Source organism: Notothenia rossii (assembly GCF_949606895.1).
Source record: "Notothenia rossii genome assembly, chromosome: 6".
Lineage (NCBI taxonomy): Eukaryota > Metazoa > Chordata > Actinopteri > Perciformes > Nototheniidae > Notothenia > Notothenia rossii.
In genome coordinates, this window is record NC_136909.1 from 55,571,796 (window position 1) to 55,595,720 (window position 23,925).

Here is a 23,925-nt window from a genome sequence, read left to right on the forward strand (position 1 = left end):
CTGACCATAAAGCCATTACTTTTAACTGCCTCCTCACACATCTGTCTCCTGCAGTGCGAACATCTACCTCTGCCCGTGTCTTTAACATTAAAACAATAAAAAACGCCTCAGAAACCGCACTTATCAAAGTCACAAATTACTTTTTAATTGCAGCAGATTCTGCCCCATTTGAATCCTTTTAGATCTTAGCTCAGCATTCGATACAGTTGATCGTGTTATCCTATTGAAAAATGGGTAGTCATCAGGGACACTGCTCCCAAATGGCTAAAATCCTATCTATCAGATCGAACATTTTGTTTCAATTGGGGATGCCGCCTCCACTGCAGCTTTCCCCAGGGTTCTATTGTTGGACCATTATTATATCATACAAAAGCACAATATTCTATATCACTGCTATGCGGATGATACACAAATATATTTCCCATGAAACTGCAGTGATAAAAGCAATGTGAACAAGCTATTATCTTGTTTGGGTGAAATAAAGTGCTAGATGGCCCATAAGATTTCTTCAGTTAAATGACAATAAATCAGAAGTACTCATTCTTGGCCATCCTAAACCTACCCCTTCTCCGTAAATACATCTGGGCTCCCTGCCCTCAAACATAAAACCTGTAGCCAGAAACCTTGGTCTTTTAATCTGCAAATCACAAAAGTTATTCAATCGTGTTTTTATCAAGTCGTTATCTCTCGGTCTGATTTGGAGACAGTCAACCACGCTTTTATCTCTACAAATCAGAAGTCTAGACCACATCACCCCTGTTTTAATCTCTCTCTTCATTGGCTACCTGTCTGTTCTGTAAGATTATGAATTTCCATATTCAAATATCAGTTTTTTGTAAGGTTCAAATATACATTTGAATAAAATAACATGTATCCTTATTAGTGGCTTGTCTAAAGAGAAAAAAGAAGGGGACCAAGAAGAGAGCCCTGAGGGATCCCAGTAATAAGATTTAACAGATTACTTTTAAAGCTCTTAACAGTTTGGTTCCTGATTACCTCCCTGAATTGTTGTGCACTTACGAGCCATGTGCGCAGTCTCACATCCTGCTGGCTATTCCCAAAACCAGGCTAAAAATAAAAGGTGACGGAATGCTCTCCTTCAGAGCTCCACAGCTCTGGAACTCCCTGCCCGAGAATCAGAGGCTGGCAGAATCAGTGACATCTTTTAAATCACTTCTTAAAACTCACCTTTTTATTAAAGCTTTTAACTAATTGTAATTGTTTTTTTGTTTACAGCATTCCACTATTGTTCTTCAAATCTTTATTCTTCCCCTTTTCAGCAATTGATGAGAAACTTTAAACTTTTTCAAAACATTTCATACTTTTTGAAATATTCAGCTTTTTAAACTCTATTTTTAACATTGAAGTCAATGGGAAGAGCCTTCAAATCAGCCAATACTTTAGCTCTCCATAACTTCAGCTTATTTTCAGCTACAGAAACCATTCAATTATTAAACTATTCAGCCTTTTCAGCAATTGATCAGAAACTTTCAAGTTTTTCAAAAATATTTCATACTTTTTGAAATATTTAATTTTTTAAAGGTCACATGTCATGCTTTTCCGGTTATTACCCGTCCCCTTGTGTGTTATGAAGGTTTTTCTGCATTTAAACAGTGTGCAGAGTCAAAACCCTCAAAGTACACCCTGTAGCGAGTAAAACTCTAACACAGAAAATACCTCCCCAAAACGCCTCGTTGGTGAAACTTCATCATGAAGTCATCATCCATTTGATTCTTCCGGGTACGTGCTTACGAAAGCACGTACCCGGAACTAAATGGGCCAATCCGTGGAGCCGTTACGTTACGTCCGCGGAGCCGTTACGTTAAGCCCCCGCTGATTGGTCCAAATTGACCAATCCACACACACACACTAAGTGCAGGCAGCCCTGCTGATTTTTGCTCCCTGCTGCAGGCTGATAACAGACAGTTGGGATTGCGCAAAATTCTCTCAGCAGACCAATTCTCACGGCGTTTATCAACCTATAAACCTTTTTCTTACTCAATATCAAGCCACACTTATTGTTTTTATTTCGGCTGTGACTTTGAGTGTGTTCAGGTTGAGTTTGGCTGTGTATCGCTGAACAAGGAAATCACAGAGGGGGGGGGGGGGCTGCAGCGAGCCGTTTAGTGGAGAAAGTGAATACTGCTGAATACACATACTTTACAGAGATGCTGTTTGCGAAACCAATGTGAGTTTGGAAAATTGCACAGTATTTTTCTATTTTAGTATACCTCAACAATGGAATTATGATCAGTGGAAATGGCCATGACATGTGACCTTTAAACTCTTTTTTTAACATTGAAGTCAATGGGAGATGCCTTCAAATCCTGTTTTCCTACACCTTGCGCCAAATGCTACTCCTTCCACATACTTTCAGCGAGACACTTCATTCCAACCTTCAAATGATCACAAGACCTTCAGCTATTCAAAATTGATTGAATTTGATATCTTTTACACTTTTTGAGATATTGAACTTAGTTTGGAGCTTGGTAGAGAGGCCTTTTTCAGATTTTAACATTAAAACCGGATGGGAGCAGCTTGTTAAGTCTAGAGTGCTCTGATCTCAAAACAGAGTGGAGCAGTGCTTAAAATTCTCCCCCAAAAATGTTTTAAACTTGCCATAATTCCCAAACCCTACACTCCTCAGACATATTTTTTCATGAAAAACGTAGGAAAACCTCTCCTAGGTTGGAAAATTTAAAAAACAATAAGAAAGAATATTAAACAAAATGCCTCTTGAGGGCATGAAGAGAGAAAAAGTCCAGCTAGCTCCCAATTTATTCCCATGTTAAATTGTTCCGGATCTTTCTTCAGAACAGAGAGGAGTACACTTTAGACCAGGGGTCGGCAACCCCTGGCACGCGTGCCAGCATTGGCCCTTCAGTTCGGTACACGTGTGTACCGAAGTGTACCGAACTAATATAACGTTAAACGTAAAAAATTGAGAACGTGAACAACTTTTTGGAAGTAATCTCAGGTGCTGCGTCGCAGCATTCAGAGTAATTTGCTCACATTGGGTTCAACACGTCATAGAGCAAGCAAGTCATTTCATTGGTCGAGAGGCATACTATGAGAGCTGGTCAGAGGGATGCGTTCAAATGTAGTCAGTAATGTGAGGAACTGTCAAAATGGCGAACGCAGATAAAGTTGAGCTCGAAAATCCTCCAGCATCATTGAAGTCTCTGGTTTGGGAACATTTTGGTTTCGCAGTTACATACACGGATGACGGACAAAGACAGGTGGACCGAACCAAAGCTGTTTGTCGGCATTGTTCAACTAAAAATGGTTACGCGGCTGGCAATACATCAAACTTTCACAGTGCACACTCATTTGAAAAGGCATCACCCGAACGTGAATATCAACGGTACCAAAAGAAAAAAGACTGAAGTGCAAACCCAACTCCCACTAGCATTTAAGCATTACATTTCATTTAGCTGATGCTTTTATCCAAAGCGACTTACAATTACCGATTACAGGGACATTCTCCCTTGAGTAACTAAGGACTAAGTGCCTTACTCAAGGGCACACTAGTGGTGATGTTCCTGGCGGGATTTGAACTCACAACCTTCCAATCTTCAGCCCACTATCCATTAGACCACCACTATTCCACTAAGCCTCCACCACTCGCAAAAAGTTTAGACCGAGCCAAAGCTATTACAAACGCCAAATATCCTTATGTTGCCATGTTAGATAAGCGCTACCTGGCTGTATCTGCCACCTCTGTCCCTAGCAAGAGGGTGTTCTCCACAGCAGGAGACATTATTAGTGCCAGCAGATCTGCCCTTTCGGAAAGCAATGTGGACAAGTGAATTTTTCTTTAAAAAAACATGAAAATACAATGACAAGCAAGTCATAATGTCAAACTGGCTGCTTAGGTAGTAGTACAGTACAGTTCAAATACAGATTATTTCAGTTCATCGAAATAGTGCACCTTAATGCTTATTTTATTTTGTATTTATTTTTGTGAATATTCACAGTTTAATAATAATTAAAAACCCAAAACTAATAGTTTATGTTTTGTGAGTACTAGTACAGTAAAGTTCAAATACAGATTATTTCAGTTCATCGAAATGCTGACCCTTAATGTTTATTTTATTTTGTATTTATTTGAGTGAATACATTATTCACAGTTTAATAATAATAATTTTAAAATATATATATATTTTGTGATCATTTTTTCTGCTGTACCGAAAAGGTACCGAACCATGACCCTAAAAACCGAGGTACGTACCGAACCGAAATGTTTGCACACACACACACACACACACACACACACACACACACACACACACACACACACACACACACACACACACACACACACACACACACACACACACACACACACACACACACACACACACACACACACACACACACACACACACACACACACACACACACACACACACACACACACACACACACACACACACACACACACACACACACACACACAGAGAGTGGTCAAGAGGAGAGGGTGATCAAGAGAAGAGAGAGGGTGATCAAGAGAAAAGAGAGAGGGTGATCAAGAGAAGAGAGAGGGCAATCAAGAGAAGAGAGAGAGGGCGATAGGAGATTGAGAGGGTGATCAAGAGAAGAGAGGGTGATCAAGAGAAGAGAGAGAGGGCGATCAAGAGAAGAGAGGGCGATCAAGAGAAGAGAGAGAGGGAAATCAAGAGAAGAGAGAGATGGTGATCAAGGGAATAGAGAGAGGTCAATCAAGAGAAGAGAAAGGGCGATCAAGAGAAGAGAGAGAGTAATGTAACCTCCTAATGTAATGTATAACTCCTATGAAAATGTTCAAAAAGTGCCCAAACTTCACATGTGTGCTAACAGTCCAGCCGTGAAGACATCTACAGGACAGTTTTGAGATTTCTTCAAATGCCGTTGCCATGGCAACACAATGCTCACCATAGAACACGATTTTCTCATAACTTCAGTGAAAATGCTCGAAATGGCCCAAAACTTCACAGGTTTGGTAATGATGCAGCCATCAACACATCTAGGCGTATTATGGGGTGTCATCAAATGCTGTTGCCATGGCGACAGATAATTCACCATCAAGTTAGTTCAAACGTTTGCAGTTCAAATATTCTGCTGCTTTTCCAGGCCTTTTTACTTTCTTTTCTCATCTTAATACAGATTCATTCACTACTACTTACATCTGATATTTAACTCCTTCAGCCTATTTTCAGCTGCAGAAACCATTCAACTATTATATTATTTAGCTATTTCAGGACATCAAGGTTATACATGTTGTCGTGTATACCTTTTTTTAAACCTTTTCTTTTAAATATTAAGCTTTTTCTACATTTTTTAGCTAAAAGCAGCTACCATTCAGCTAATAACATATTCAGCTTTTTCAGCTAAATTCAGCCATAAATGTTCAAAGTGTGCAGCATTCGCACGCATTTTCTGCAGGAAATGCATTTTCTAGTTGAATTTATAATTCTAATTCACAGCAAAAAAGATGATTTTCAGTTGTTTAGTCTATCTGTTGTCTTTTGGGTAGTGTTTGAAATGTTCCTCGCTTTCAAATGAAAATACATCAGTAAAGTTACCAGAATGCAAAATGTTACATCCATCCTGAGCAAACTCATTTGGCAGTCTTTGATACTTGTAACTGTGTTTGTTTACCCTTTCCCGCTGTACAGAACTCACCAGACAACTGTGTGCTGTTAAACCTCTTGTCTTAACTGAATAACAAAGCTGTTAATCACCAATATAGAAACTACTAAAGACAGTTTAGTTGGCCTCAGTTGAAACAGTCTGCAAGAAAAAACATTCTGATTTACGATGAGACATCCAGTTGGTATGGATGCCTCATGCAGCAATACGTCCATGGTATGCTATCAAATGACTGTTTAACATTTTTGTGTTTCCACTTCCATGTGTTTCATGACAATTCCTAGGCAACTATGTTTTAAGACTAATTTTCCTAAATCATGCAAGACAGTGATTACACTCATATATTAAAAGGTCCCATGTCATGCTTTTCTGGTTATTACCCGTCCCCTTGTTTGTTATGAAGGTTTTTCTGCATGTAAACGGTTTTCAGAGACACAAACCCTCAAAGTACACCCTGTCGCGAGTAAAACTAACAAAGAAAATACCTGTCTATGCAGCTCCAGAACGCCTCGTTGGACATTTCTCTTTTTCCATTTGTTTCTTCCGGGAACTGCATGACGTCAAGCGGTTCCCGGAACCAAAATGGACCAATCCGCGGAGCTCCTCACATACCAGGGGCCTCATTTATAAAGGGATATACGCTCAAAAAATGGCGTACGCCAGTTTCTACACAATGTTTGCGATTTATAAAATACTAACTTGACGGGAAAACGTGCGGTCCTCCACGCAAACTCTAACCCATGTGTACGCACTAAGCACAAAAACGGGAGAGACGAGAAACTGCGACACTGTTGGCAGAAGGAAGAATGGAGAGAAATATGTGGTAATAATACCAACTTATATATGCTCTTTGATCTCTCAGAGAGTGGCAAATAGCTATTGCCTGAGATCCCAGTATGTGTTTTTATTACATGTGCCAAGTGCTAGGACTGTTTTAGGTACTAAAGATTTTATGTGTGTTGCTCCTCTAGCTTGGAACACTATGCAATTTTTTTTTTAAACTGAGCATTTTGGTTCCCTTGCATCATTTTAAAGCTTGGATAGATGAAATGTTATTAGATAGCTGTCATTGTGAATAGTTTTCTAATGTATACCCCTGTAATTATGTTGTATTGATGTCCTTTTTGTTTTCTGTTGTTTTTATGTGTAACAAATGTGCTGCAGGTCTCCCTTGAAAAAGAGATCGTTGATCTAAATGGGTTTTTTCACCTGGTTAAATAAAGGCTACAAACAAACAAACAATGAATAAAATGTTACCTCTCATTTATCATATATGAAGAATTCATTTTCAAACATTGATTAAAGCCAATCTTAAAATGATTAAACAAACGCCTGTTTGCGACTCCTCAGTGCACACAAAAACATAACTTGAGAGAAATAAATAAATATGGATATGTTATTTAAAACCACTTGGAATATGTTGTGTTAATGTTATGAAATGTTTTCTCATAAATGATGCGGTAAGCAGGAGGATAGAATTGTACAGCTAATATAACACAACACATTAGTTGTATTTCCTTTAACTGGTGGATTATGGATATATAGTTGCTGATCAACAGCTGGAAAACAAACTACCAAATACAAACATAATTCAGATCCAGTCGTAATGACTCCACTCCGGAGGGATTCCCCGATCATTTCTTAGTTTCTCATCAAGGGGGTGTCTCCTGTCCCCGGTACAAACACACTGCCTGAGGAAGGCCATGTGTATTTATTTTGTCATTAGACTTTTTCGGACCACTTATTTATTTATTTTGGTGACGATCCGACTTTCATGCTGCTACTCTGGTTCAAACTGCATCCACCAAACAATTTGTTTTATCTCGACCTCCCCAAAATAACCTAAATCTGACACGGTGTGAGATGTCTTTTTTTAGCTGTTCTGTCGTCATTTCCTGCGATCTTCCTCATGTAGTCAGTCAAAATGAATGAATGAATGAATGGGCGTTTCTTTGACTATTTATAGGCAAATATGGGCGTTAAGTGAAGCCCGCAAAAGCTGCACCGCATTTCGAGTCGATTGTGATTTATAAAAGGGAAACCGGCGTAAGAAGTGGCGTACGCACTTTCCTCGCCAGTACGCAATGCTCGGTGAATCGGAAAATGTCGGAACATTTATGTACCTATTTTTCGGATTTCTACTACGTAAGCAACCTTCCCACGTGAATCCTACGCACAACGTTATACATGAGGCCCCATGACCTTTAGCGTACATTTTAACTAACAGGGAGTCCACTTGACTTGCCCCCTGAACGCTGGAAATAGACAAGTTGGGATCGCGGAGAAATGCTCTCCGCAGACTCATTCTCACAGCGTTATAAACCTTTTTCTTAATCAATATCAAGCCACACTTATTGTTTTTACTTCGGCTTTGAGTGTTTGTGTGCTCAGGATGAGTTTCCTCTATTTTAGTATACCTCAACAATGGAATTATGATCAGTAGAAATGCCCATGACATGGGACCTTTAATATTGTATTTATTTACAAAGTAACTTGCGTAATTCTGTTTTACTTTTTGAAGCTGAAGTTCTTCCACAGGTTGCTGATGGTGGCCTGCACACCCGGGTTGTTCTCGTTATTGGAGTTTTTTTTCCCAGAACTCACAGGCTTTCTCCTGAGTCCACTGGCCCTGGCGGGGCCCAATGTCCGCACCTTTGTAGCTGGACTTTGGCTGCTGGACTTAGGCCGCGATAGACCTGAAACCTGGAGGTAGAAAGACCAAGAGTGGAAGATAATATTAGAACATTGAGGGACATTAACACGAGGGATGGGAATTGGAAGGCAAATTTATATTTGAATATTCAGCCCCAAAAAAAACGGTTATCCAGTTAACATAATTGAATTAGTACTATACACACCACCACTGTAGTCGGTTTTGCTGTGGTGGCTCACTGAAATAGAGTTCTACATCATTGTATTCTGGGTCTGCGGTGAAATAGTAATCCCCAAACGGGATGGAAAGACGCGGGTCTGCGGTCGTTGCTGCAGCTGGGCTGGTTCTCGCTGTCTGACCCTGGCTGCGCTGGTGCCCTCAACCAGGAGCGCATGGTCAACGACCGCAGCGGTATCATCAGCGGCTCGTCCTTATATATTTCGGACAGGTTTTCTCTGATCTCCGAGAAGAGAGGCTGCGCTACAAAACGGAGATGTTTGTGTTGGGGGGGAAAGAGTGCTGAGGATCATAGTGCGTAAAAGTGGCCAAAGCTCTGCTGACTCAATAACTGCAGAGTTCCAGCTCTGGCATTAATATCAGACCAAACAGTGGGAGCTCCATGGGTTCTCATGTCCGAGCAGCTGCATCAAGCCTTACATCACCAAGCGGTGGATGGAGTGGTGTAAAGCACGCCGCCTCTGGACTCTGGAGCCGTGGAAAGGTGTTCTGTGGAGTAAAGAGTCACACTTCTCTATCTGTCTTCTGATGGACGAGTCTGGGTTTGGTGAATGCCAGGAGAAAGTTACCTTCTTTTTCTTAATGCTTCATCTTATCAAGTCATTTTGGACAATTCTATGCTTCCGAATTTGTGGAAACAGTGTGGGGAAGGCCCTTTTCTGTTTCAGCATGACTGTGCCCCACAAAGCAAGGTCCTTGCATGAAAGCATGGTTAGATGAGTTTGGTGTGGAAGAACTTGACTGGCCCCACAGAGCCCTGACCCCGACCCCATTGAACACCTTTGGGATGAACTAGAACGGACAGCGAGCCTCTCGTCCCACATCAGTGTCTGACCTCACAAATGCTCTTCTGGATGAATGGGCGTCTCAAAGACACACTCCAACATCTTGGAGAAAGCCTTCCCAGAAGAGTGGACGCTATTATAGCTGCAAAGGGGGACCAACTTAAAATAATGCCAAATCATTTGGGATGGGATGTCAGAAAAGCTCCTGTAGGTGTAATGTGTAGGTGGCCCAATACTTTTGTCTATACACATTTTCATAACTACTAAATCGAATACCAGACTCATTTAGAATATTCGAATAATCATTCCCATCCCTAAAAAACACATTGTTAAACTGCTATGAGAAGTGAACTTGATTGACATTATCAGTTTGTTATTGTAACGTCGTTACCAGCAAATCCTACCTTTGGTCTGAGCATGTCAGGTCTCTTATCTGCTTCTGCTGAGTGGGCGGGACTTTGCTCTGGCTCAGAATCTTTACTTGAGTTGATTTCCTGAGGAAGCAAATGAAAGATGCATAAGAGGACAAAGTGATGCTACACGAATAGCTTTCTGCACACCCACTCATGAGCCATGAAACTCTGCTGATGATGAATGTGTGAAGGCTGGCCCAACCACAAGCACTGCATAAACATTTCAAAAGGAAGTGGAAATGTGTATGAAGTACGTACAGCTTCCTCCTGGTAGGAGGAGGAGAAGTTGCAGGTGAGGACTTCCTCTTTGTGGCAGGAAGTGGGGTGAGGCTGGGACTGGGTAAAGTAGGCGCTGTCTTGAGAAGGGGGTGAATCCGGGAGGTCCTCCCTTTCCTCTGGGTCTGGGTCAGTGGGAGAAGGAGGAGGGAGTGACGTGTCTCCAGAGGATCTGTGTGTCTTTGTAGACGAAGAAGAACTCTCCTTCTTGTAGTGAAACTGCTGAAGGGCGACCAGGCCTGCAGAAGACTGAGGTGTTTTCTGATCAGCAGAACATGAGCTGCCAGACCAGCGGAACAGCTTGAGTCCCTGACTGGCTGAACTGGGAGATGTGGTGCTAGGCGATGGAGGTGGGCTGGGGGTGTCAACCGACGGAATGTCAGGAGCGTCGCTGTCATTGGTCTGGTTGTTGGGAGAACTGTCCTGATTCACAGCTGTGGACTCCACATCCTGAGGCAGATCCTCCCGAGCACACTCCTTCATGCTGACACTGTCTACTGAGCTACAACTGCGGAAGAATCTACACAGAATAAACACAACCACATCAGGACATTAGATTGCAGTTATAAATGTGGGCACAAGAATAAATCTTTCGATTAATAGGTGGGTGAAATAAAACATCCTAATTGTAAAAATAAATAAAAAAACAATAAGAAGAGGCCCCGTTCTACTTTTGGGGTTTTCCCTTCCCTGTGATGTTTTAGTGCATGTAAATGGTCTGCAGAGTTCCCTCCAGAGGGAGTTTCTCTCCCACACACCTCCTTGCCTCCATTGGACTCCTTTGTTTACTTCCAGAAAATAGTGACATCACAACGTAACACTAAGGCTTCTATTGGCTAGAGCTCAAACACATTGTACAAGGGGCGGGATATCTCTAAGCTAACCAATCACAACAGAGCCGGCCAGCTAATCAATCAGAGCAGACTGGGCTCTGGTTTCAGACAGAGGGTGAAAAGAGGTGCTGCAGCACAGGTAGTATGAGAACAATAAAGGGCTTTTTGAACATTAAAGCATGGAGACATGTCACAGTAGAGACACTACATACTGATATACACCTGAACATGATCATAAGAGAAAGATTTCAAGACAAACAATTCAAACCCTGGATGTGTGTATAATGTGCCACTAGATGCCTGTCAATACAACAGTGGTGTGCAACAGGACATGGGACTGCCGCTCGCCAGTGCCAACATCAGTCCAGCACGGACAGCCATGATAGCTAAATTGAAAAAAATTATTTAGAATGGATCATGTGTTGTGCCTGCACCAGGCCATTGTTCTCTGCTCCTTGCTCTTAGCAGCAACACCACAAAGGGCTGCACCATGATTCTTTTCCCCCCTCTCTTTGGACATTTCTCTGATTGCTGCATGTTTGATGGGCTGGGCTGAAACTTAGGCACTGCCCGGGTTTGGACTTGATGTATGCAGATTGAAAACACAATTGCCTTTTTGTCTTGTTTTTTGTGTATTTACACCCTTCCTTTCATATGAACAAGCACTATTTTGTAGCAACCCAATCACCCAAAACACTTTAAAATGCAAGATGTAAAGGGGCCTCCATTATATCACCTGCTGCATGTGGCCTGGCCGTCCTCCTCAGGCTCCTGGTTCCTCCTCTGCAGCAGGGTAGCGAAGCGGTTGCGGGGCCTGGTTATTGTTGGCTTCTCTGGAAGCTGGTCTGACCTGGATCTCTTCTGAGTGGGGGACGAGTATTGCTGCAGCACATCCTGGTCCGATACACTAGAGTCTTTAAGGAGGAAAAGAGAAGTACAGTGAACATGTCATAATAGGCTTCACACTGCTGCTTTCCTTTGTTTTGCTCTATTATCTCGGCTCTGCTGTTTGCTGCCACAGAGATTCTGTTTACTTAACAACAAATACATTAATCGCAGACACGTTATTTTTGAAGGATTGGATATAGATATTTATTTATCTAAGGACTCTCAGAAGCATAGTCAGTAAATTGTTCCACAGCTTGCAGTGATCATCCTTTATCATAAACTATTATTCAGATTGTTGTGTGTTTACTGGGAGGTTTAAATGGGTGCAGTGTGTTAAAAGATATTCAGAAAACTGCACATCACACGTTAACAGCTCACCTTCTCTGGGTCTCTTCACCTGCAGCTCTCTGCAGGGAAGCCTCAGACCAACCAGGCTGACGACTCTTTCCTTCCCCCTGGTGGAGGACGGCCTGTCTGGGGAGGCAGCAGGCCGGGGCGGGGCAACACATGCTGCCTTTAGGCCTCCACTCCAGATACTGGGCCCAGTGGGGGCTGCTGAGCTGTTCCAGCTGCGACTGCAGGGTTTAGAAAGCTAAAAAAGGGACATTTGCCGAGTTATTCTTTATGAAATATGACACTTATTTCAAAAGAACAGCTGATCTGGTACCTGCTGAATGGGTTTGTCTGGGCTGAAGTCGTCTATCCTCTCCAAGGTGTTGATGTCAAGGTTTCCCAGGGCCATCTGCGAGCCTTTGTCATCTCCTAGATTACTGAGTTCATCATCATCATCATCAAGGAATGGATGGTGTGCAAGTGAATGAGAGTTAATTACAATTCCACATTTCTAAATAAAATATAACAGCTGGACACTGTATCATTTCCACTATTTACAGTGGTAATTTGGTCAGGAGCGATTCATGATGGTAGGATACAGTCCAGCGTAGCTGAGGGTGGCCGGGTCCATGTGCTCTGGGTACGGGTTGAGGGGAATCACCTTCCTCTTGACAGGATCAAACACCAGCTGGTAGAGGAAGGTGTTGTTGGCTCTGATGAATCCCTCAATGTATTCTTCTGGGACGGTGATGTTCATCTTCAGGTACTGACCCAACTTCCTGATCACCTGAAGGGAACAAGAGCTCACAATCAAATGTCTGCCACTGCACCCAGTTACATGGTTCGACTGACGCAAAACCTTTTGTGCTAGTGTGTAACTACTGACTCACTTTCTTTGTTCTTTAGTACTTTTGACCAATATTTGAATAATAAAAAACTGGAATTGTGTCGAGAACTTTCTATTTTTTACAGTTTACACTTAATCGATTACCTTCAATATAAATATTGTGAAACCATATGCCTTAAAAAAAAAGTAAAACCTTTATATTGTGCAAGTTTTTTGTGTCCTATATATATATATATATATATATATATACTTATAACATATAACTTAGATTACAAGAACAAATGGTGAAAATGAACAACATTTAGAAAGAACAAATTTAATAAGAGGAAATTTGTTCTTCCTGCATGAAGGGAGTTGGGTTAAACTACTAATATTTCCAAGTTCAATAAATACATGTAATGCCACATTCGTTAAGGGGAATCATTTATACGAATTATACAAATCTACTTAAAGAATACCTACCTTTAACAATATCAAGTATTTTAATAAAGCAATAAGTTGGTTTAATTCAACTTTATGTTATTTAGTATCACTTTAAATCTGTTGGACCTAAGATGCCATTTGGATCATAAGCCGTTGGAAGATTTGATCCACTTTGAATCAATAGAGTTAAACTTAGAAGCAGGTTTGGTGTGCAGCCAACCATGCTGACCTGTCCTTGTTAAAAGTGAGGTACCTTGAGGATATCTGGGTCTTTGGCCAGACGGAGCAGCTTGCAGGCCTTGCCCAGGCCGATGCCATGTAAGGAGGCCAGATAGTCGCACCCAGAGAGGATGCACATGTGGCGAAACTTCTCCTCTGTGAACACGTTCCCAAGAGAGCGGCAGCGGCCCATGTTGTCCTGGTCAATCTCCAGGCCGTTGCCCTGCTTGTCCATTTTGAGGATCACCTGCATGATGTGAAAGACAAGTGATTTCGAAGCATAGTGTGAGCAGTGGGAGTATCTGAGGCTATTTCTTAAACAGGGTATATGCAGGAATCCTGAAGACGAATGTAATACCTTTTAAGACCTTTTTTAAGACCCTTTCCATACATTTTAAGACCTCATCGCCACTTTGAGTTTTAACCGGTTACATTGGCGACACACTCTACCTCACATTTACTATATACAGTATTGATTGTCCTTCCTCCTTATCTTCCAACCATTTGGACGCAAACTTGCATTTCCCCATAACGATGTTGTTTAACAACCGGCGTAAACTGACCTTCGCGCGCTATCAAGCAGTGAGCGTGTGATGTCCTGTTCAGATGACGTCAAACCCAACGGGATGCCATAAATAAACTACACAGAATCACACTACACACCTACGCAATGATTACATTCAGGCACACTGTAGAATACAACCTCTTTGGACAATTTATATACTTATTGAAAACAAGCTACAAAATGTAATACCTTAGAAAAGGCCGTTTAATACTTTTTAATAGCCTTAATTTTCGCTAAATTGATTTATCAACTTTTAATACTTTTTAAGACCCTGCGGACACCCTGTTAAAAGGTTGTTTTTGCTTCTGTCTAATGCATGGTTTGTTGCAAACAGGATGAACACTGAAGCCAATGCCCTTCTGATATCATCCGTGCTGGTTGGCCAACTGAATTGATCTTACACAAAGTAAGCATAGGAAATCTTATCCGCCAAGCAGAATTGAAACTGGTTTGAATAATGAAAATAGGCAAAATACCAGTACTCTTATCTCAATAAAAACCAGCACAGCCCTGTTATCTAAATCTAGCTTTATTTATGCAGGCTAACAAGTCAATATAGGCTCAAATAACCTGCTGATTCTTATTCAGCCTGTGATGAAAACACAACCTCACTAATATATCTTAAAAGCAGCTTTAAAGCCTATGTAAGTGTGTTTCATTTTGCTCACAGTATCCTAAACTACATTTAGTTAGATTCTCTTTTGATGACAAACTTTTGGTTAGAAAGAAATGTACACGCAGAAGTCTTTGTTATACGAGTCATGTTTTGCTGTTCCTACATAACACATTTGAGAAGTGTTTAGGAAGCCTCTGGTTATTCTGGATGCTCTAAAAATATCTCTTAGGCCCACCATTGTTAACCTTTTTCCAACTCAACAATTCCAGGTGGCTCATACTCCTGCATTTTAGTTGATTTCATGCAATTGGCGGACCGAGTCCTCCTCTTTGAACCTGTTGTTTTGTTTCGCACCAGAGAATGATTACTGCATTCACTACTTCTCAAACAAACCACATCATGAGTTGAACTACACCAGGGTTGGGTTTGTGTATGTGGTCCACAGTTAAAAGTCTTGGGAATGATCCAGCAGAATGACAATTAGTCTGGTCTTTTAGATATGAATGCAATTCCACATGAATTGAAAACCAGCTTCAAAGAACAACAAAAAAGGCCAGGCTCATGTTAAATCGTCAACATAGTCTGGATCATTCTAATCCACATACCAACCAAGGGGCTTTCCTTTTGAGCATTTACATACTTATGCAGCTGGAAATGCACCCTGGGTCTTGCACTCCTTACCTTCTTGCAGCCGAATGCCAGCAGGTCAGAGTCCTCTGTGATGACAGCCTGGGCCAAGCCACTCTTGGTAAGGTAAGCTAACTGAGCATCAGCTTCATATGGAGCCACCACACAGTCCACCCCTCTCGCCCTAGCAACCTGGTTGAAACAAAATGTCATACATCACTTCCCCAACATGGAACAACAACATGATGTATGTGACCACAAAGAAGAAACCAAAGCATGCATTTGTGGGGTACAAAAAGAAACATTTGGTGAAGGTCTTATTTGAAGATTATACTTATTGAAGGCCATGTGTCACAAATTGATTTAAAAAAAAGAGAAAGAAAAGAAAATCAATTGAAATGGATACTTGTGAAGAGATATTACAGATTCTAGTTTACTGTCTTTATAATCTACTCTATATTTTGGCAACTTTTACTTTGAGCAGAAATGTTTTGTATAATTTTAGTTCTATGTACCAAAACATACACATGAAGAAGAAAAGCCCATTCTTTTTCAGGGGGATTTCTTTCAAAGCGTTCCTTTTCTCCACCTCTATTCATGAATCTTTTTCAGTGTACTCTTAATATGAGCTTGTATGTTATTGCCATGTTTGAATATACTGCATGTTTCAGAATTCAGAGAGTCTGCTATGATGTACTTGGAACCCGTTTGCCCCCTCCCCTATTGTTGCTACATGTTCTGTTAACTGTTAACATTGACTTGTTCAAATGGATAAATATTTAATATGTGAAGTTTAGAGCATTAAGAACTGTCATATAGTGCTTGTGGTATATTTAGTTCATACCATTATTGTGTACCGATATACAAGTTTTATAAACACTCAACATTATTACAGACTGACTTTTTGATCTTGGATTATATGAAGTAAAAATCAATCAATCAGCATGGGAAATGTCAGTTTAGCTGCCCCACACCAAACTCATATATCAGTCTACAATATATTTTTACAATATAAAAAAAGACAGACTCTTAAAAATGCGAGGAGACTCTGAACCACTTCAGTGGGCAGCCCCAGAGTAAAGACACTCATATAAGTATGTTATATAGGAGAGATAGGAAGATAGGAAGTCCTCACCTTAATAAGGTTATGAGCCATTGAGGGGGTGATGTTCACACAGCGAGTGAAACAGTCCCTGGCTTCAGACAGTTTGCCTTCACGTAGCAGCTGCCGGCCTTTCTGAAGGTTGCTTTCTCTGCGTCTAAAGCGGAAAAGAAAGAAACTGAATAAATATTGGGACGCTTTACACTAAATCTCTTTAGCACAATATATTGTCAGTGTTAAAGATCCCATAATATGCTTTTCCGGTTATTACCCGTCCCCTTGTGTGTTATGGAGGTTTTTCTGCATGTAAATGGTCTGCAGAGTCACAAACCCTCAAAGTACACCCTGTAGCGAGTAAAACTCTAACACAGAAAAGACCTGTCTATGCTGCCCCAGAACGCCTCATTGGAGATTTCTCTTTTTCCATTGTTTTCTTCCTGGGCAGAATGACGTGCCCATACCCAAATTGATCCATTGGTCCGAATAGACCAATCTGTGGAGCTGTTACGTTACGTCCGCGGAGCCATTACGTTAAGTCCGTGGATTAGTCCAAATGGACCAATCAGCGGACTTCCTCACACACACACACTCAATCTTTTCTCAGTTGCAGCTCCGCCGATTCCTCCTCCCTGAGACGGCGGGACGCGGCGTGTGAGCACACACACAAACTCCCAGCCAGGCTGCGGGTCTGTGTGTGTGTTCGGGCTGGATTTCGCTGTCTCGCAGACGGCCACTGGGCGCACAGGGAGGGGGGGGCAGGAGCTCCGACAAGCCGTGTAGGACAGAGAGTGAAAACACATACTATACAGAGATGCTGTATGAGAAACCAAAGTGAGTTTGGAAAATTGAACAATGTAAATCTATTCTAGTAGACCTCAACAATGGAATTATGATCAGTAGAAACGGCCATGACATGGGACCTTTAAAAGCACACTTCAGATCTGTTGATCAAAACAGGTTGTTCATAAGGGTTGGAACCCCAAATAAGAGAGTCCATAAACACATCAGTCTCTACTTTTGCTTATGTACTATTAGCGGAAGCAGAGACTGATGTCTTTGTTGCTGACAAGGGGCTAAATAGGGGGACTCAATGTCATAACACCACGCATTAGCTGTCTTGAGCTAAGCGGTGGTCACGTGAAGTCATGTGAATGTGTTGTAGTTCCTTTTTAGCCTAACGTTAACTTTTTACATCTAGCGATTGCATTTACACAAATAATATTTTAAAAGGGAAGTTTTATATGTTGAGATTATTCTTTTGAACAAAACAACGATTCCAAATCCAAACTAACTAAAGAATGTTGATTATTCCTAAAACTGAAGGCTATGTTTCTGGACAAATTGAACGACATAAATAAAAATTAAAAGGCAACTGTCTGGAGGGAGTGATTGTGTGGCACCACTGTAAGCAAAGACACAAGTAGGACAGTCAGATAGAGCTCAGCTTCCTCGTTAAAGATAATAATGAGGTGTAGGACCTTGATGTTCAACTATTTGTTTGCGGGGGGTTGTTTGGTCTCATCTGTTGGCAGGTCGGTACATTCCGCTCTGCACCTTCACACATAAACAATGCTGCTCTGTTGCGGTTGTGGAATGCATTCCTTCTAATAAACCAAGCTTTGTTTGAGCGTGTTTGTTAGCAGGTATGCATACCACTGTATTATTGTGTTTGGAACAGGCCCTCAGTCATTCTCTGTCATGTTTCCGTTATAGTCACATTTATTTTCTTTCATACAGGGTTCTCTGTGGAGTTTGTTTTGCTTTGATTCATGGTGCAATTCTGCTTTAGCTCCTTTCCCAACGTTAGCTTCAGTATTTGTTATTAGTTTTTAAGCAGATGAGCATACTCCACTACTGCCAGTTTGTAGCTGTTCACAGTAAACACCCAGATAAGCAACATTAACAGGATTATTAATCCTTATTAACCAGGATGACAAGTGAAGATTGTAAAATGACCACGTTGTTTGACTTGACATTGTTTTTGCATCTTAAACTGCATGGATGGTGACCGGTTAGCTCAGAGTGAATCATTAGCTGTTAGCTCCATATACCTGGTCAAGCCATCAGCTAAGGAGGCTAAGCCAAGGCTGACTTCCCAACACCTCAGCCTGTGAACCATGATGTCACTGGGCCAACACAACTGCAACACAGGCCTGCTTTCTACCTCTTCTTCTCCTCCTCCTTTCTCTCTCTGTGCTGCAGTCTGTACCTTTGCCAGAGCTTGCCTGAAAGCATGCAGTTAGCCATCTCTGCTAACGCATGGTACAACAATTCTGTGTAAGCAAAAGCTATTTTTCTTTAAGCTGAAGTGGCTGGTCCATCTTAAAATAGCCTGAGCCTTATAGTTGCCAACTTCAAGGCTAACCTTTTCGTATCCCTCCATCTTTAACCTATTCCTGTGTTTCACATTCTCTGATCACAGAACTCTGGTTCCAACGAGATGAGCCTTTGCCAGAGCTTGCCTGAAAGCATGCAGTTATCCATCAGTGCTCATGCACAGTACAAAAGTGATGTGCATGCAGCAGCTAGACTTCACAACAATGGGGGCAACAAGCAGTTAGCAACAAACTAACTCTAGGAACATAATCTAGGGAGCTACCGGCTCCAAAAATAGCAAAAACATATTACAATACAAAAAGAGTTTAACTGGTGTAAATGATCATCAATATTTGATTGTAGGGGGTGAATAGTTTTGTGGAGAAAAGCGCCCCCTTTAAGGTAAGACAGCTCACACCCATACTGTGTGTTTATGACTGTTGAAAATGTGTGATCAGTTTGACGTGCTCTTAGTCCCAGTTTGGGACATGGAGACGACCTCTGATGAGGAGAGAAGCCGACTGATGGCTTTACTAGGACTTGTGAGGTCGCAGACAATAATATGCATGTGTCATGTACCCAGCCATACACTTAAGTGCAATACAGGCTAATACTCACTCTCTTCGAGCCTTTTCCACCTCTCGCTTTGAAGGCAGATTGCGTCCATCAAACACCAAAACTGGTTTGACACCGAAGTTCAACAGCATGTCCACAAATTTCATGCAGTACCACACATACCTAGAATTGGATAAATACAAATTATAATATCAGTTCTAAACATTGAACCATTCTAACAATATTACCCATTAATAGAAAAAAAGAGGATATAGATAATATAGACAAATAAAATAATTGGGTAATAATAGACCCACTAACCGTTAGAAAGAAAATATTTACCTAGCTATGAACACTTTCCTTTTGATTTCAGCTAGAATAATAAAAATGCTTACTGGTCAGTTGGTTCTCCTTTAGCGAGCTTCTCAGCACAAGAGAATGCTCCTTTGTGCAGCCAACAGTATGTGTCCACTGCCACTGTCTGGCCTTTGTATTTGTTCACGCTGATAGGCTCTCCAGCATCTTTGATGAACTGCAGCAGGCCAGAGATTCCCATGTTCAGCTGGTGATTTCAGCCACGCTTATTTTGAGACTGTAGAACAATCAGAAATACTGATAGAACAACTGTTCGAAATTGAGCAAAGATATATTCATGACACAAAACAGCTGCATATAGGAGTTTTCACACATGCCAAGTATGTGGACATTGTAGATTTGCTGCCTAGTGGTGCTGGCCATCTAGGCCCTTGGGTGACCTTTGCTGCCCAGCACTTCAGCTTTAGGACTGGACGTCTCAGTTGAGAGATGATAGGCAATACAGAGGAGAGAGAGGACAAAGGACATGCAACCTAATTTGCTCTTGAATCTAAGCAACATGTGCAGTCCACTGAAGACAGAGCTACTAACAGATTACAAATAACTCCTGATCTATTGTTTTTTTTCCTGACAGAGACAGATTCGGTCTATTGTTTCACTCAAAGGGAAACGATGAGTTATGTATAGTTATTATTAGAGTTTTTTTGTAAAACAGATACTTCATTTGCCCATTACAACCCTTTAACCGCATCCCGCCCAGCTTTAATGTAAAGTAAACCCAGTTCCCTCATTTGAGGATTAACCCAGCTAGCAAAGTAACGTAGCCCTCGTTCATCAAAGACAAGAGAGGGCTAAAGCTAGCAAACACAAACAACAGAGAATTTAGTTCTGAAAATTGAGTTTTCAGGTTACAAAATACCTACCTCTGGGAAAGTATGTGCGAGGAATTTAGCATTACGCCTCTAAAAATTATTTATCATTTGTGTAACAAGATCTTTGTATGTTTATTTGTTAGTAAGCAAGCAAACGTTAAATCGGAAGTGTACGTTCAAAAGTAACGTAGGAAAGTGACATCCTTTCTTTTGAGTTCAGTGTACTAGTTCCTGCTCTTACATAATTAGCTATTATGACAAGATGACTTGAAAGGACTTTTCAGTATTTAATGGTTCAGTTAGTGTCTTGATGAGTTCATCATATTATATAACCTTACGAAGTATCCTAACTGAACACAGTGGACAGTCTCAACGGTGCCTGAAACCTCTGTCCGTGTGAACTGTAAGCAGTCAACGATGACACACATTGACCTAGACAACATGCAAAAGCAAGGAATATAATGAAGTAAATGAAAAACTTACTTATTTTTGTTATTTGTAATCAAAACATTCAGGCAGCTTGGAACGGCAGAAACTGGAGCGAGTTTGGTTTTAGCGGCAAAAGAAGGATTTCCGTACATGAGCTGCTGCAATTGGCCGGATGGACCGAGAGGGAGGGATCAACGGAAGAAAAGGTCCGTTCCCAAACTGAACCGCTTCATCCGGCTACTCACGTTAGGATGTTTATGTAGGCTAGTTACTAAAGACCTGTTTCTTGGTTACATTCTGCGAGTCTCACACTAGCTGTTTCTCTCTGTTCATGACCTGATTGAGATAAAATAACATGGCTTTATGTGCAACCTTTAGCATGTAATGTTAGGGCTAGTGATGATCCCACCCTCGTCTATATATCAAATGCGGTACACTGGTGAATATATCAAGCATGCAAATGAGCATGGCGCTCTCAGGAGGAAGATGACGTCCAAAACAGCTAGGCTTGTTTGAGACGCGTTGCGGCTCGCCTCGAAAGTAGACGAGAATAGCCGATCGCAGCCGGGGGAGGTCTCAAAAAGCTCGCCTGAAGTCGGACAGCTCCGAGTCGGCTTCTTCTTCTTCTTCTTCTTCTTCTTCTTCTTCTTCTTCTTCTTCTTCTTCTCTCGGTTTTTTGGCGGATTGCAAACCACTTTAAGGTGCATACCGCCACCTCCGGAGTCGGCTTGACTCGGTTTTGCATTTATAAAGAATGCACACATGTGTTTAATCGTTAATGTCAGATATGTACTAAGTAAACACATTTGTTCCTGCTCAAGATTAGATTCAAGTTTATTGTTATTGCACATATTACAGGTACTGAGACAACGAAATGCAGTTTAGCTTCCAACCAGGAGCGCAACAAGCAGTGAAAAGTAATGTACACAATCTACAGGATAAAATATAGAATGAATTGAATGATGAATAAACAGTGAGGGGTATGAATATACACAGCAGCCTGTGAGCAGTATGAAGTGTATGAATATGCTAAGATATATAAAGTATGAAAACGGTAAGCAGTGCAAGTATAGTATAACATATATAGATATTAATTTCATGATGATAAACATTGTGGAACAATGATGAAAAATGTAAATGGGAGTGGCGACGTAAAACTGACACAAAACAACAACAAACTTTTGCCGAGCCAATGGAAAGCTTCACCAGCAGCACGGGGTAAAAACCACCAATGAGCGCTCAGCTCGAGATACCAGCGACTCGTTTCCCATCAAGCATTTCGCCTCCGCAGCCCGTGGAGAGGAACTGCGGTATCGAAAGCCAAAGGTGCCATAATACGCCCGTATGTTCGTCCGTAGTTTCGGGGAGGCCCGTAAGTTGGTGCGAAAAAACGGGCGAACATACGGGCGTATTTTCGCGCGGTTTTTCATATGATAATGAGCCCCTCCTTCTGATTTCCATAGCCAATGAGTTCAACGTTTCTGTAACGAATCAGTGAAGAGTAAAGCCAAACCAAAGCAATCTGTAGATGAAAAGTTCCTGACATTGTGAGGCTGTGAATTGTACATTATCCCAGATTGTACAACCAGATCCCTCTGGAGTGTGAAGTAAAGGGTATTTTCTCAATTTTTAGATGTCTCCTTAAATCACCTTTTTAAATGTACTTCTTATAACATGGCATGGTGTTACATATCAAAATGTTCAGCCTCTGGTCTTGCTAGAAATGCCAAGTCACTCACCTTAGAGCAGGGGTTCTTAACCTTTTTGACCTTGAGGCCCAATTTTTATAGTACAAAGTGGCCCGGGGCCCATTAAATATTAACACTGTATAAGTTTAATTGACCTCATTCTCGGTTTGATTTGTATTCAATAATAAACCAAATCCACTAACTGTTTAACAAGCAAAAACCTTATCAAATAAAATGACATGATAAAATGGGATCATCACAAATACTTTTATTAAACATGTGTATGTAAACCTACACATACTGTATCAAGACACCGAACAGGCTGATAATTCCTGGACCAAATCAAGCTGTGACAAGAAAAAATGTCAAGGATCAAGTCAGGCTTTTAAATAATAATAAAAAAGACCAATATTAGGATTTTACTTTAAATTAATAAAAAAAAAAAATATATATATATATATATATATATAAATAATCAATCAATCAATAAAAGGGGGTGATAAAATAAATGCATTCAAATAATATAAATCTATTTTTAAATTAAATAAATAAACTAAATGAAATTGAAATAAAGTGCAAATGAAACTATAGCCTTATAATCTGCAAAGCTATTTGAAAATTGCTTCAGCAGTCTCCATTTTTGCATGGCAGAACCAGAATAATCTTTATATCTGTGACAAATGAACAATGACACAAATAATAACAACAATGAACAACAATAACAACAATAATACAACTCCCTTTTTATCTTGACCTCTTAATGAGACACTTGGGCCTGCTTCTGAGACATAATCAGATCCAGTCTGGGTGGAATGGGAGAAAGGCTCACTCTCAGAGTAGACTCCAGTGTTGCTCTGAGTCTGTTTCGGGCTTTAGTCTTAGTTGTGGCCACAATGGAGAATCCTGATTCACACAGGTACGTAGTTGTGAATGGGAGAAGGAGTTTCACAGCCCTCAGTGCAAGACATGGGTACTCCTTTGAGACAGCAACCCAGAATGAGCCCAGGTCCAGTTTGCCCCACTGCAGCTTTAAAGTGCTGTCAGTGGAAACGTCCAGAAGCTGGGATTCCAGGTGTGAGGGCAAAGCAACATCATTTGCAGTGGGATCCACTGAAAATGGGTCCAAAATCCACATGTTTCCCTCTCTGGGATCCTCAGGAAAGTAGTCACCAAATTTCTCTGCCAGTTGTGAGAGGTGCTGGGAGACTGAGTCGCTGATCTTCACCTGAGGGGAGTTTTCCAAAATGTCAGACAAAAGTGGAAACATGTCCATCCTATTTTCCTGGGCCCTCTTGGTCCACA

General features: G+C 41.1%; 1 protein-coding gene across 2 annotated transcripts in view; it reads right to left on the bottom strand.

Annotated features, from left to right (window-relative positions):
• Window positions 1–21,608, bottom strand: part of exo1 (exonuclease 1) — a 34,208-nt gene extending 12,600 nt beyond the window's left edge. Inside the window, exons 1-13 of one of the 2 annotated variants that reach the window (XM_079689605.1) lie at window positions 20,990–21,608; window positions 19,715–19,911; window positions 19,383–19,502; window positions 16,482–16,605; window positions 15,401–15,538; window positions 13,573–13,785; window positions 12,649–12,836; window positions 12,384–12,486; window positions 12,095–12,308; window positions 11,565–11,742; window positions 9,978–10,515; window positions 9,711–9,800; window positions 8,236–8,334 (exon numbers count right to left, since the gene is read on the bottom strand). In XM_079689605.1, coding sequence (XP_079545731.1) covers window positions 8,236–8,334; window positions 9,711–9,800; window positions 9,978–10,515; window positions 11,565–11,742; window positions 12,095–12,308; window positions 12,384–12,486; window positions 12,649–12,836; window positions 13,573–13,785; window positions 15,401–15,538; window positions 16,482–16,605; window positions 19,383–19,502; window positions 19,715–19,875 — 2,166 coding nt within the window. In that variant the 5' untranslated portion in view covers window positions 19,876–19,911; window positions 20,990–21,608. Of the gene's footprint in view, window positions 1–8,143; window positions 8,335–9,710; window positions 9,801–9,977; window positions 10,516–11,564; window positions 11,743–12,094; window positions 12,309–12,383; window positions 12,487–12,648; window positions 12,837–13,572; window positions 13,786–15,400; window positions 15,539–16,481; window positions 16,606–19,382; window positions 19,503–19,714; window positions 19,912–20,989 lie in introns of both variants that reach the window. The other variant, XM_079689604.1, reaches the window with a different exon arrangement.
• Between the last annotated feature and the right edge of the window lie 2,317 nt (window positions 21,609–23,925).